The sequence below is a fragment of the Manis pentadactyla genome, chromosome 3 (genome assembly GCF_030020395.1).
Source record: "Manis pentadactyla isolate mManPen7 chromosome 3, mManPen7.hap1, whole genome shotgun sequence".
NCBI lineage: Eukaryota > Metazoa > Chordata > Mammalia > Pholidota > Manidae > Manis > Manis pentadactyla.
In genome coordinates, this window is record NC_080021.1 from 48,575,084 (window position 1) to 48,590,622 (window position 15,539).

At 35.1% G+C, this 15,539-nt stretch overlaps 1 protein-coding gene across 2 annotated transcripts in view; it reads right to left on the reverse strand.

Moving 5' to 3' along the window:
• LRRC69 (leucine rich repeat containing 69) overlaps nucleotides 1–15,539 on the reverse strand; it is a 97,805-nt gene that overhangs the window by 49,216 nt on the left and 33,050 nt on the right. The window contains exons 4-5 of one of the 2 annotated variants that reach the window (XM_036932462.2): nucleotides 12,399–12,594; nucleotides 10,073–10,144 (exon numbers count right to left, since the gene is read on the reverse strand). The exons of the other annotated variant lie outside the window; for it this stretch is intronic. Of the exons in view, the coding sequence (XP_036788357.2) occupies nucleotides 10,073–10,144; nucleotides 12,399–12,594 (268 nt within the window). The remainder of the gene's footprint in view (nucleotides 1–10,072; nucleotides 10,145–12,398; nucleotides 12,595–15,539) is intronic. 2 annotated transcript variants of the gene reach the window in all.

The window sequence follows — 15,539 nt, forward strand, 5'->3', positions numbered from 1 at the left end:
TTGTGTCAATGGCATATATGCACCAAGTATACACACAATGTGGCTGAAGAGAACAACTAACATATAAAACTCAACTTCCAACTTTATAGGCATTCCTTGTGTTCACAAACCAAATCTTAGCTTCTATATAAAGTACTGTCCAAAAATGCTCCTTGAGTGTCATTTTAGTCAAGGACACAGAGAAACTCTCAGAACCCAAACTCCCAGTGATTTGAAATAAATATTTATTTGTGTAGCATAATGAGGACTGCCTCTGCCTTTCACTCGGAGACAAACAAGAGATTGCTCAGTACCTTTTTCTCTCAGAGGCAGGGTTCTAATATGAGAAGAGTCCTGGGCTTACAGCCAAAAATCTTGATTGCAAGTCTAAGCTCTACCACTGTTTATATTTCAGACCTGTGGTTCTGCAAGTAGGTTCTGCAGACTTGAAGCAAAAGCACTAATGGAAAACTTAATAGAAATTAAAATTCCTGGGCTCTCCAACATACTGGAGCAGAAGTTCTAGGAGTAGGGCCCACCCATCTGCATGTTAATAAGCCATTCAGGGAATCCTGATGCATGCTCAAGTTTGAGAGCAAATGCTATAGGAAAATTAGTTCTCTGGAGCCTCAATATCCTCAATGCCAAAAAGCAAATCTGTCTACTTCACATGCAAACTTGCTTTGCAAATCTTAAAATTACTAGATAATTGAAAAGTATTGCCTCAAAAATATAACTTTTAATGCCATTTCTCAATTTGAAGAGGAATCATAATATGTAAGGGTTTTGTTTGTTGTTTTTTCTTGATGCAGCATTTATTAAAAGTGTAGATTCATAAGGGGGGAGAAGTAGGGGGGTATTAAGATTAGCATGCATGGGGGAGGTGGGAGAAAGGGGAGGGCTGTACAACACAGAGAAGACAAGTAGTGATTCTACAACATTTTGCTATGCTGATGGACAGTGACTGTAAAGGGGTTTATAGGGGGGACCTGGTATAGGGGAGAGCCTAGTAAACATAATATTCTTCATGTAAGTGTAGATTAATGATAACAAAAAAAAAAGAAAGAAAGAAAGAAAGAAAGAAAAGGGGGATTACTCCCTGATAGGATAAAACTAACTATAAATTAACGATTAATGCATGCTTTAAATATCCTTAATTTTGATCACTTAAAGGGTGTCAGATGATCAGCTATGGAGGTACATTTTTCTGATATTATTCCTTTCTCTTAAAAAAAAAGAAAAAAGCAGTTCCTGTGTGGTGACCTCCAATGAGTTCTACACAATGGTATAAAGGGCATATCAAAGTGTGGGCAAAGGGTCTGTTTCTGTTTATACAGAGGATCAAAGCCTAATTTGGCTACCCAGAAAATGAACTAAGATATGATATGAAGAAGAACTTCCAACATCAGCACTCTCTGGAAGAGTCATACCAGAAGATGATCATCAAAAAACCTCAACAAAGATCCAGGAGATGCTGCAGTTGTAGCTGCATTCATCCCACCGGTTCCTGGACTTGCCATTGGAATGAAGAAGGAGATATATAAGCTGGCCTGTGCATACAGTAAAACAACAAATTTGACTGGATCTATACTGTTGGAACTCAACCAAGAATTAGGAGAAGTGCAAGTTGTAGCACTCCAAAATCTTACAACTACAGACTATCTACTGTTAAAAGAACATATGGGATGTGAACAGTCCCCAAGAATGGGTTGTTTTAATTTATCTGATTTCTCTCAGATTGTTCAAGTTCAGTTGGACAATATCCACCATATCATAGATAAGTTTTCACAAATGCCTAGGGTGCCTAACTGGTTTTCTTGGTTTCACTGGAGATGGCTGGTAATTATAGGTCTGCTGTGGTTATGTAACTGTATTCCTATTATGTTAATGTGTGTACGCAATTTAATTAGTAGCTTAAAACCTATACACACTTATGTTACTCTACAAGAAGATATGTCAAAGAAATAATCAATCTTCCCATGTTTTCTTCCATCTGCTACTTCTATAGCTTTTCTTCTTCCTTCCTAATTACAACCCTTAAATAGAATTCGTGCCTCAAATCGAATTTACCAAGTATCATAATTCTTCCAAGTGATAAAGGTACCTCAAGACAAATACTGGGCATAATAACCACAGGGCATAAATCTGCAAAGAAGTAAAAAGCTAACCTTTTCAAACAATATTGCCTCTCTCTCACTTACCAACTTTACATTTCCCTGTATGGCCCTGCCTGGAAGATGACTGGTTAGCCAGAGACGGGTAAGATTCCTCAAGGGAGGAACAACCTAAGACAGGCACAGTTGCAGGGGGGCCATCAGGTGAGAAACTGGGGATCAACAGAGGTGAGGCTTAGAGCCTCACCCCCCTGTTTTGAGAGAAATCTTCTGCATCCATGGATGTTTTATTGCCCTTGTCTAGCTTGGATTAACACATAGTCTACAGGCTCACACCTGATCATCTACATTTGCTCTCTTACAGCACTAAACTGTGTTTTCTACCTTTATCTTGCATCTACCTACCACTTCAGCATTTTATTTAAAAAAAATAATAATAATAATAATAATAAGGGAGAAATGTGGGATTCACATATAAATCAAGTATAAAAATCAAATGAATATTCATATTTGACCTAATTGTTTATAGTTCATAATGCGTGATCAAAACCGAAAGTTTCTGTGATGACTGCCCTTGTACTGTTCACCATGTAAGAACTTATTCACTATGTAAGAATTTGTTCACCATGTAAGAACTTGTTCATTATGATTCAGAAGATTGGAGACTGACGGGAATTAGGCTTAGGGTGGATTAATGATTGTGCATTGAGCATTGAGTCCCCTATACAGAATTTTATTGTTGTTAACAACCATTTGATCAATAAATATGAGAGATGCCCTCTCAAAAAAAAAAAAAGTATAGATTCATAAGGTATCACACTCCCTGATTTCAAGTTATGAAGCCATAATAATCAAAATAGTATGGTACTGGCACAAAAATAGATAGATCAATGGAATAGATTAAGCCCAGAAATAAATCTATGCTTATATGGCCAATTAATCCATGACAAAGGAGGCAAGAATATACAAGGGGGAAAAGACAGTCTCTTCAATAAATGGGGTTGGGAAAACTAGACAGCTACATGCAAGAGAATGAAACTGGACCACTTTCTTACACCATACACAAAAACAAACCCAAAATAGATTAAAGACTTAAATGTAAGACCTAAAGTCATAGAACTCCTAAAGGAAAACACAGGCAGTAAACTCTCAGACATCAGCCTTACCTTTTTCTGCCTACATCTCTTCAGGCAAGGGAAACAAAAACAAAAATAAGCAAGTGAGACTACATCAAACTAAACAGTTTCTGCACAGCAAAGGAAACCATCAACACAATGAAAAGGCAATCTACAGAAAGGAACAAGATATTTGCAAATGATATATCCAATAAGGGGTTGGTATCTAAAATACATAAAGAACTCATACAACGAAACACCAAAAATACAAATAGTCCAATTAAACAATAGGCAGAGGAACTGAATAGACATTTTTCTAAGCTTATACAGATGGACAGCCAACATATGAAAAGATGCTCCACATCACTAATCATTAGGGAAAGACAAATCAAAACCACAATGAAATATTACTTCACACCAGTCCAAATGTTAAGAACAAAAAAGACATGAAATAACAACTGTTGACAAGGATATGGAGAAAATGGAACCGTCATACACTATTAGTGGGAATGTATATTTGTGCAACCACTATGGAAAACAGTATGTAGGCTCCTCAAAAAGTTAAAAATAGAACTATAATATGATCCACCAGTTCCACTTCTGGGTATTTATCTGAAGAAAGTGAAACACCAATTTGAAGAGATATATGCAATCCTATGTTTATTACAGCATTGTTTACAATAGCTAAAATATGGGAGTAACCTTAGTGTCCACTGACAGATGAATGGATAAAGATGTGGTATATATATATATATACACAATGGAATATTATTCAGTCATTAAAAAAGAATGAAATCTTGTTATTTGAGGCAACATGCATGGCCCTAGAGGGTACCGTACTAAGTGATATAAGTCAGACAAAAACAAATTCCATATGATTTCAATTACTTGAGGGGTCTAAAAAACAATACAAACAAATAGAAACCCAAAAACAGACTCATACAGACAAATGGTGGTTGCCAGAGGGGAAGGGGATGTAGGGACAGGCAAAATAGGTGAAGGGAGTAAAGACGTACAAATCTCCAGTTATAAAATAAATAAGCAAGGGGATGAAAGGTACAGCATAGGGAATATAGTCAATAATATTGTAATAACATGGTATGATGACAGGCAGTAATTCTACTTAATGTGAGCATTTTGTAATGTATATAAATGTCAAGTCACTACTACATTGTACACTGCAATTATTATAATGTCAACCGTATGTCAATAATACATATATATATGTCCATATTAGTTTGGATTATGTTTTACTGCATGTAAACCAGGCTATAATTGTGTAATGAAATAAGATTTTACTTTTCTCATACAAGATGTCTGAAAGGAAGCAGTCCAGATAGGGTGTAGTTGATCAGAAATGAAGGAATGAGCCTCCTTCAAGCTTCAGGCTTTACCTCGATAGCGCATGTCTTTGGTCCTAAGAACAGCTATATAGTGGCTCCACCTGAAGGCATCCTGTGTGGATCTCTCTTGCAACTGCAGCTCCATAGAACACAGAAGGCTCCCTCTCTCTGAATTCCCATTTTTGTTGGTTTCAATAACTGTGCTTGGATTATTAGTGAAAGATTCTGATCAAGAGTGTTACAGAAATGTGAAGTTTTCTGTTAGGCCTGCAAATGTTTTATAGATGATATTTTGTTATTAACTTCACATCAAAGACAAAGGTCATGATACCCATTAAAACCTTTTCTCACTTCTGTCAGGTCATTTTTTTCTTCAAATGATTGCAGTTTGAAAAAGAAATGGGTTCTTGAGGGAAAGAGGAACCAGACAAACATCTTTGCTTAAATGATAAAAAAATAATTGTTTTAAGGGAACTGAAAAACTCAGTAATTATTTTTTTCCTTGATTAAAGGCTGAATCATAACTACTAAAGTGACAAAGTTTTCTACTCTTTATGTTATAATCTAGAAAGTGGTTGGTTACTTTTTCCTTTCAGAAATTCCATTATGACATCTTAATCCAAATAACAATATGAGTTTTTTTCATTATCAACAGTTATGAAGTCAACTAATCACTTTCCCCTTTATACTTTGCATTAAGAATGAAATTACGCTCATCTGCCTTCATTCTCTTTCCAAGGTAATGAATACCAGTTTCTTTAATTTTTCTAATTTTAAATTCACATTTCAATTTCTAGAGCTTTCTTCAAACATGAATTCCAAAGTTCCTACAGGACAACATCCACATTTGCTTACTTGCCTCCCCAGAGTTCCCTAAGAGTAGAAATTTTTCAAATCTTCATGCCTAACACTTAGAAGACAGCTCTGTCACAGAGAAGATACTTAATAGATTTTGCTGAATTGTCATATAAGCCTCACATGGAAGAGTTACATCTATTATACAGACAGGTGCTAAATAGAGTACTAAACTCATTAATCTACCCAAGTACAATGGGTTGAATAGTACCCCTCAAAAACTCATGTCCATCTGGAACCTTACAATGTGACCTTATTTGGAAAGAGTCTTTGCAGATATAATAACATAAGATGAGTGAGTAAGATATTAGGGTGGGCCTTAATTTAAGGACCGGTGTCCTTATAAGAAAACAGAGAGATGTTATTTTAAGTTCCAGTTGTGGTACTTCATTACAGCAGTGCTGGGAAGCTCATAAACCAAGCATCAATATATTCTGCACTATTTGAACAACTGGCAGTGTTTCCATATGGGCCACTATCCATGCCAGGCCATGTTTCAGAAATATCACTCTCCCCAAAAGAGATGCAAATAAGTCACTTTATTTCAAATCATCCTTTTCCTCAAAGGCTTGTTCATTCAAAATCCAAGTGAAATTCCAGCCATAAATAAAAATGTAAGTCAAAGTGAACATATGATACAGAAAAGGTAGAACAACACCCAATCACTAAAAATCACATATTTGAAGAATATTCATTTAAGGAAAGTACTCAATGTGAATAAAAAAATATACTACTGTGAAATAACTGCATTTTCCAAATAGCACACAAAGTTTTATGTCATAAAATAGCTAAACACTCTTTTAAAAGAAAACTATCTTCTTAAAAAAGGAAGAGAAGTGAGGCAGTAAAACAAGCCACTTAAAGAATGCATTTTCAAATCTTTGCATTAAGACTATACTTTGGATAATGGGTAGATCAAATTCCTTTTGCTCCTCTCTGTGTTTTTCTTTTGTTGTTTTTTTAAATTTTTTTATTTTGGTATCATGAATGTACAATTACTTGAACAACATTATGGTTACTAGACTCCCCCTATTATCAAGTCCCCCCCACATACCCCATTACAGTCACTGTCCATCAGTGTAGTAAGATGTTATAGAATCATTACTTGTCATCTCTGTATATACTGCCTTTCCCATGTCCACCCCCTACATTATGTGTGCTAATCATAATGCCCCATTTTCCCCTTTATCCCTCCCTTCCCACCCACCCAACCCCAGTCCCTTTCCCTTTGGTAACTGTTAGTCTATTCTTGGGTTCTGTGAGTCTGCTGCTGTTTTGTTCCTTCAGTTTTTTCTTTGTTCTTATACTCTACAGATAGGTGAAATCATTTGATACTTGTCTTTCTCTGACTGGCTTATTTCACTGAGCATAACACCCTCTAGCTCCATCCATGTTGTTGCAAATGGTAGGATTTGTTTTCTTCTTATGGCTGAATAATATTCCATTGTGTATATGTACCACCTCTTCTTTATCCATTCATCTACTGATGGACACTTAGGATGCTTCCATTTCTTGGCTATTGTAAATAGTGCTGCGATAAACATAGGGGTGCATCTGTCTTTTTCAAACTGGGCTGCTGCATTCTTAGGGTAAATTATGAGAAATTACAAGGGATAAAATTTTGTGCTCTAGAAAATAATATTTTCAGAAAGCCTGAGGTGACCTAAACTAGTATATAACAAAAAAACCACTTAACCATAACTAATATATTAAAATATTTATGATAGCAACCATGGTTCACTTAGTTCTATAAGGTAGCATTCCCAAAAGGTAGCGATTTCAAACAGATATTTGTATGCCCATGTTCATAGCAATATTACTCTCAATAGCCAATTCCTGGGTCAAATGGTATTTCTATTTTTAGTTTTTTGAGGAACCTCCATACTGCCCTCCATAATGGTTGAACTAGTTTACATTCCCACCAGCAGTGTAGAAGGGTTCCCCTTTCTCCACTTCCTTGCCAACATTTGTTGTTGTTTGTCTTTTGGTTGTTGGCCATCCTAACTGGTGTGAGGTGATATCTCATTGTGGTTTTAATTTGCATTTCCCTGATGATTAGTGATGTGGAGCATCTTTTCATGTGTCTGCTGGCCAAATGAATTTCTTCTTTGGAGAAGTGTCTGTTCAGCTCCTCTGCCCCTTTTTTAATTGGCTTATTTGCTTTTTGTTTGTTAAGGTGTGTGAGCTCTTTATATAATTTGGATGTCAACCCCTTATCAGATATGTCATTTATGAATATATTCTCCCATACTGTTCCTCTCTCTGTTTTTATGTGTTTGAAAATTTTCCAAATAAAAAAAATTTTTAATGTACTTCACAAGTTTAATTTTTCCTATGAATGTCAGTAGACAGTGGATAATCTCTATAATTATATATTATTAATAATATTTCATTATTGGTATATATTGCATATATAATACATAACCACAAAAGTTTCCATTCCTTGAATATTATATACAAAATGTTTTATAATCAGTATCTTACTTAAAAACCTTATGAGGATGGTGTTATTAATACATCCATTTTACAGAGGAGGGAGTGGCAACTTGAAGTTAAGCAACTTGCTTGAGATTACAAAGTTAGTAAATGGGAATTAGGACTTCAAACCTATATGTATATGACTCAAAGTCCATGTTCTTCATTTCTGTATTATTCTGTCTCCTGAAAATCATGACTTAATTGTTTTCAAAGTTCACTATCATTACTTTGAAATGTACTCTATTTTCACTGATGATCACATGACCTGTGATCTAGGGTCAGTCATATAGTCTCTATGTTCATCATTTGCCCCAATAGGTGACCCATCTATCAGACATGGAAAATTTATTAATTTGAACCAGTTAGACCAAAGCTCAGATGAGTTTGCAGAATATCTTATTTCAGAGCTTTCACAGAAACTTTAGTAATAGGTGCTACAAAGGCAAAAATGACTCAGGTTAAAAATTACTCTACCTGAGTTATGGTGTTTCATCAAAACTGTAAGCACAGAATCAGTTTGTAGAAGAAACAATGAATCAATAACACTACTAATGTAAATACTGAATGTAGTTTAATCACATTATTAATACTCATTGAATTAAAATTTGAGATACTGTGGGCATCGAGGTGAAAACGAGTATTCCTTCTCTTTGGAATACTGCAGTCTAACTGCAACAGACTTAAAAAGAATTACTTCACTCTGTGGTACAAACTATAATGGTACCATTGGAAGAGGAGGCACCAGAAGGGAGCTTTGGGAGTCAGGGAAGGCATCATAGAGTAGGGAGAGCTGAACTAAGACTTCCAGGATGAATAAAATCTTGTATCATTTACCAGGTCAATATTAACAACATCAAATTCTTTTAAACATTCAAAACTGTTTTTTGGAAAATGTTTTGGCAATTTCTTAAAAAAATTAAACATGCAATTACCATAGGATCCAGCAATTATACTTTTGAGTATATGCCCCAAGAAGTGAAAGCAGAGATTTCAAACAGATATTTGTATGCCCACCTTCATTGCAATATTACTCTCAATAGCCAAAAGGTGAAAGCAACCCAGGTATCCATTGACAGATGAATGAATAAACACAATGTGGCATATAAATAAAATGGAATTTTATTCAGCGTTAAAAAGGAAGAAATTCTGACACATGCTATATTACAGATGAACTCTGAAGACACTGCTAAGTGAAATATCGTTTGAGTCTACTTATATGAGGTACCTAGAGGACTTAAATTTGTAGAGAGAAAATAGAATGGTGGTTGCCAGGAGCTTGGGGAAGAGGAAATAGGTAGTTGGTGTTTAATGAGAACAGAGTTTCCGTTGGCGAAAATGCAGACCTTCTGGAAATAGCTGGTGGTGATGGTTGCACAGTGTGAATATGCTTAATGCTGCAAAAATATATATTTAAAAATGGTTAAAATGGTAAATCTTAGGTCATGCATATTTTGGCACAATTTAAAAAACTACACTTTTTCTAAAACATAGCCATTACACTCATTTTTCATATTTGAGTCATTTCTAACATACAAAATTGAAAAGGACTAAACTCTCAATTTGGAGATGATCAATCACAAAAAGTAATTAAAAATAAAAACTATTCTGGATTGATGGGCTTCTAATTATTACTTTGCATGTGGAAACATGCTAGCTTAGATATAAAATTGCCAAATGAAAAACTGCCACTTCTTTCCCAAAAGGTAGAAGTTAACAAGACCAATTGATTCTCACTTATTTGAAATAAAACAAGATCAAAATTCATTTCCAAGTGGAAAAAAGTGCATATTTCATTGTTTATGGCTTTAAAACAACTAACAGAAATGTCACCTATGCATTAATTACAAGGGATAAAAATTTATGCTCTAGAAAATAATATTTTCAGAAAGCCTGAGGTGACCTAAACCAGTATATAACAAAAAAAACACTTAACCATAACTAATATATTAAAATATTTATGATGGCAACCATGGTTCACTTAGTTCAAACAAGTTCATCAGGTACAGAACAGAAAGGAAAGAATAGGAGAGAACAGATTTTGACATTCAAGAACAAAGCAAATCGTTGAGTCATTTGGATACTTCAACGTTCCGATTATTACAGGTTTTATTGGCTGTCCATATTTTTCTAATCCCAATAGCATAAACAAAATTATTTTTCAATTATAATAGAAATTGACTCTACTTACTCCTGGGGGAAATATACGAATAATATTTCCAGCTATGTCCAGGGTTCTTAGGTTCATAAGATCGCAAAGTCCCTATGTTAGAAAACAAGATAAAGATTTTTTTAAATCTAATATGTAGAATCATAAATATATCTCCTAAATTCAAACTTGAAGGGTTTGACCATCTTTCCTAATTACCTGATCAATCTTTCCCAATGAGATCACTATGTCCTGATTGTCAGATTCTTTGAGTTTGCCATTTCCTTTGACCACTCCAGAGCAACGTAACATGGTGACCAACAGTTAGACACTTCTAGATTCAACTCTCACCTCTGACACCGACTATGTAACTATAGACAAATTTCTTAATCTACTTGTATTTTAATTTCTTCAATTAAAAAGTGGGAATGCTACTGGAACCCCCTATTTCAATATGGTTGTTTAGTAAACAAATTATCAACTAGAAAATACTTACTAAAGGGCCTAATACATAGTAAGCACTCAATAAACCTACTTCCATTAAAATAGAAAAAAACCTTTGACAAACAGAAAACAGAATTCTAGAAAGTTCTGTCAACAATTCCATTGGCATTTATTTCACATCTGCCTTTGGCTTAACAATGTGCTAACACAACTTTCTCCATATTAAGAAAATAATATGTATTAGTGTCTCTATCTACATGCTCTATGCAACTACATGAGCATATAAAGACATACACATGATTTACACGTACCAGAAAATGATTAATAATTTTTTCATTATTAAAACAAATGATCATTTTCTGTAATGCCTTATAATTTATAATGCAGACCAAAAATAAAATGATAAACTGAGTCACATTAAATCCCTAAGGACATTAATTATCATATAAATTCTTTACGTGATAATTCAGGATAGGACTCAATAACATTTAGATTTTTTAAAATACAAACTCCTATCGATTTATAAAATTGTAGTAAGCATACTGACTTGAAGTACAGACTTTTAAGTTAGACAGACATGTATTTGAACCCCTTCTCTGACCTTTGCAAACTGTGTTCAAGTCACATAATCTCTCTGTTCCTTATTCTACAATTGGTATAATAAGAAGAGCTACATCAGAGTTGTTCTAAATACTAAATAGTATAATGTTTCATGATGACGATTCTGTTGCTGCTGCTATTGCTTTTCCCTCAAATAAAGGAGGTAACACTTTTAATAAATTGATTACATAATTTCAAGGTATATTATTACTTGTTCATAGAAATTAGGATATGGAATTTAAGAATAAAATCTTTGAAATATACTTATTTATAGCCTACACCTTAGAATATTTTCATATATCACATTACAATGTGCACAGAATTTTTGAAGAGAAAACCCTGAGAGAAAATGAAACAGTAGGAATTGATCTGCATTTTTTATTCTTCAATTTACTACATGACATGCATTTAGTCCTATCAAATTAATTTTAATTTGCATAAGGAATGAACCTATTGACGTCCCTAGTAGGAACCAGTACTCTCAAGCTGAAAAATTTGAGTTTAATAAAACTACTATTTATAAAAATTTGACAACAAGATTCCTTGAAACAAAAAAGGTAGGTCTCTAAACCACAAAGTTCCCAAAAGCCCACAACAGCAGGGAGTTCTTTACCACCATAGGCCTAAGAGCCAAGGTGAGGTAGTAACGTTTCCTATGAGGACCACCTGACATTAGCCATGGCCTTCCAGAAAGGCGTGAAGGCAACTCACAGCACCCTGTCAGGGGAATACCTGGTACTCACTCTCCTGCTGTTTCACCTTCTGCTAGAACCTCTCTTTGGTCATGCCTAAGAGAAAGCCAGAGGACAAAGCAGCTCACTGATGCCAGTACAGGTCAGTCTCCTGTGCACAGAGCAAGTTAGAAAAGGATGGAGAGGCCATATGGAGGAAAAATGGAAGCTAGCATATATTCCAAAACCAAAATGTACTTATATTTTTCTCTATATAGGATTGCAGATAAAATATAGGGGAGCTCACTTAAATCTAAGCTTCAGATAATGATTTTTCTTTTCGTATAAGTATGTCCCATATGCAATATGTAAAACATAATAATACCAAGAAATTATTCATTGCTTATCTGAAATTCAAATTTAAGTGAGCATCCTACATTTTTATTTTCTAAATCTGGCAGCCCTAGCTATGACTAATCCAAGTTATAGCCCTCCTTTGTCATAGAGATTTGGGAACTAACTGCATCTACTCAGAGGGAAAGTAAACGATGGATTGCACTTGGATGCCCAAATCTATTCTACAACCATCCCCCATTGGGTTGTAATGAGTACTTCCCCAACCAAAGAAAAACCTGGTTACATTTTTTGCTTACCTCTGGCAAAGCTTCAATGTTGTTCCTGACCAGAAGAAGCTTCTGGAGCTTCTTCAAGAATTTAATCTCTTCAGGTATGCAAACAAGCTTATTGTAGCTGAGTTGAAGTTCAGAGAGGTTGTTAAGGAAACAAAGTTCTTTAGGAATGCTGTCCAGCTGGTTATGATTTAGACTCAAATATGTAAGGCTTTTTAATCTAAAAAATAAAATACGTGAATGAAACTCACAAGAATAAGGAAGTCCATTGTAGTGACACCACCTATCAGGAGCCATGTGTCAATTTATCTTTTGTGGTTCATCCAAGCCTTACTTCAGCCAAGTGTTAACAACTACTATGAATCATTTAAACATAACAATCTTTGTTGTAATTTCACTTTTAAAGATATTTTTTAATCAGAAAGCATTTGTTAAAGGTATTTTATGTAATCAAACCTAGATTTCAGAAAAAAAAATTCTGTTTTCATTCTTTGTATACATACAAGAACTGAAGTGTATAACTGCAGATATAGTACCTCAAATATATCATAAACATGTTGTGAGAATCAATATTTTGAACCTGGCCCTGAATAATATAACTTGCAAAATTAGGGCAACAGGAGGGCATAGTAAACTGAGGAAATATTAATATACTGAATAAAGAGGCAGAAAGAAATTAGCACTACTGAGCACCAATTATGTACCTGTGCATTAAATTTAATCATGTGCACAACAGTAAGGTTGGAATTATTACACTTAATTTAGAAATGAGGAAAATAAAGAATCAGAAGCAGTATTAGTTTGCCCAAATTACCCAACCAGTAGATAACAGTGTCAAGATTCAAATGCAGAAATGTCGCTTTGCAATGCTAAGAATGAAGCTATATAATGATCCCAAGGTTAAGTGTTTTGAGCAGATTAAGGTATTAACAGAATGAGATGAAATTTTTAGACAGTTAAAAATGGGGGACTGACTAATCTGTGGAGCATAAGAACAAAGGAAAAACTGAAGGAACAAAATAGCAGCGGAATCACAGAACCCAAGAATGGACTAACAGGTACCAAAGGGAAAGGGACTGGGGAGGATGGGTGGGTAGGGAGGGATAAGGGGGGGGGAGAAGAAGGGGGGTATTAAGATTAGCATGCATGGGGGGGTGGGAGAAAGGGGAGGGCTGTACAACACAGAGAAGACAAGTAGTGATTCTACAACATTTTGCTATGCTGATGGACAGTGACTGTAAAGGGGTTTATAGGGGGGACCTGGTATAGGGGAGAGCCTAGTAAACATAATATTCTTCATGTAAGTGTAGATTAATGATAACAAAAAAAAAAGAAAGAAAGAAAGAAAGAAAGAAAAGGGGGATTACTCCCTGATAGGATAAAACTAACTATAAATTAACGATTAATGCATGCTTTAAATATCCTTAATTTTGATCACTTAAAGGGTGTCAGATGATCAGCTATGGAGGTACATTTTTCTGATATTATTCCTTTCTCTTAAAAAAAAAGAAAAAAGCAGTTCCTGTGTGGTGACCTCCAATGAGTTCTACACAATGGTATAAAGGGCATATCAAAGTGTGGGCAAAGGGTCTGTTTCTGTTTATACAGAGGATCAAAGCCTAATTTGGCTACCCAGAAAATGAACTAAGATATGATATGAAGAAGAACTTCCAACATCAGCACTCTCTGGAAGAGTCATACCAGAAGATGATCATCAAAAAACCTCAACAAAGATCCAGGAGATGCTGCAGTTGTAGCTGCATTCATCCCACCGGTTCCTGGACTTGCCATTGGAATGAAGAAGGAGATATATAAGCTGGCCTGTGCATACAGTAAAACAACAAATTTGACTGGATCTATACTGTTGGAACTCAACCAAGAATTAGGAGAAGTGCAAGTTGTAGCACTCCAAAATCTTACAACTACAGACTATCTACTGTTAAAAGAACATATGGGATGTGAACAGTCCCCAAGAATGGGTTGTTTTAATTTATCTGATTTCTCTCAGATTGTTCAAGTTCAGTTGGACAATATCCACCATATCATAGATAAGTTTTCACAAATGCCTAGGGTGCCTAACTGGTTTTCTTGGTTTCACTGGAGATGGCTGGTAATTATAGGTCTGCTGTGGTTATGTAACTGTATTCCTATTATGTTAATGTGTGTACGCAATTTAATTAGTAGCTTAAAACCTATACACACTTATGTTACTCTACAAGAAGATATGTCAAAGAAATAATCAATCTTCCCATGTTTTCTTCCATCTGCTACTTCTATAGCTTTTCTTCTTCCTTCCTAATTACAACCCTTAAATAGAATTCGTGCCTCAAATCGAATTTACCAAGTATCATAATTCTTCCAAGTGATAAAGGTACCTCAAGACAAATACTGGGCATAATAACCACAGGGCATAAATCTGCAAAGAAGTAAAAAGCTAACCTTTTCAAACAATATTGCCTCTCTCTCACTTACCAACTTTACATTTCCCTGTATGGCCCTGCCTGGAAGATGACTGGTTAGCCAGAGACGGGTAAGATTCCTCAAGGGAGGAACAACCTAAGACAGGCACAGTTGCAGGGGGGCCATCAGGTGAGAAATTGGGGATCAACAGAGGTGAGGCTTAGAACCTCACCCCCCCCTGTTTTGAGAGAAATCTTCTGCATCCATGGATGTTTTATTGCCCTTGTCTAGCTTGGATTAACACTTAGTCTACAGGCACACACCTGATCATCTACATTTGCTCTCTTACAGCACTAAACTATGTTTTCTACCTTTATCTTGCATCTACCTACCACTTCAGCATTTTATTAAAAAAAATAATAATAATAATAATAATAAGGGAGAAATGTGGGATTCACATATAAATCAAGTATAAAAATCAAACGAATATTCATATTTGACCTGATTGTTTATAGTTCATAATGCGTGATCAAAACCGAAAGTTTCTGTGATGACTGCCCTTGTACTGTTCACCATGTAAGAACTTGTTTGTTATGCCTCAGAAGATTGGAGACTGACAAGAATTAGGCTTGGGGTGGATTAATGATTGTGCATTGAGCATTGAGTCCCCTATACAGAATTTTATTATTGTTAACAACCATTTGATCAATAAATATGAGAGATGCCCTCTCAAAAAAAAAAAATGGGGGACTGGAGGTTAGCAGA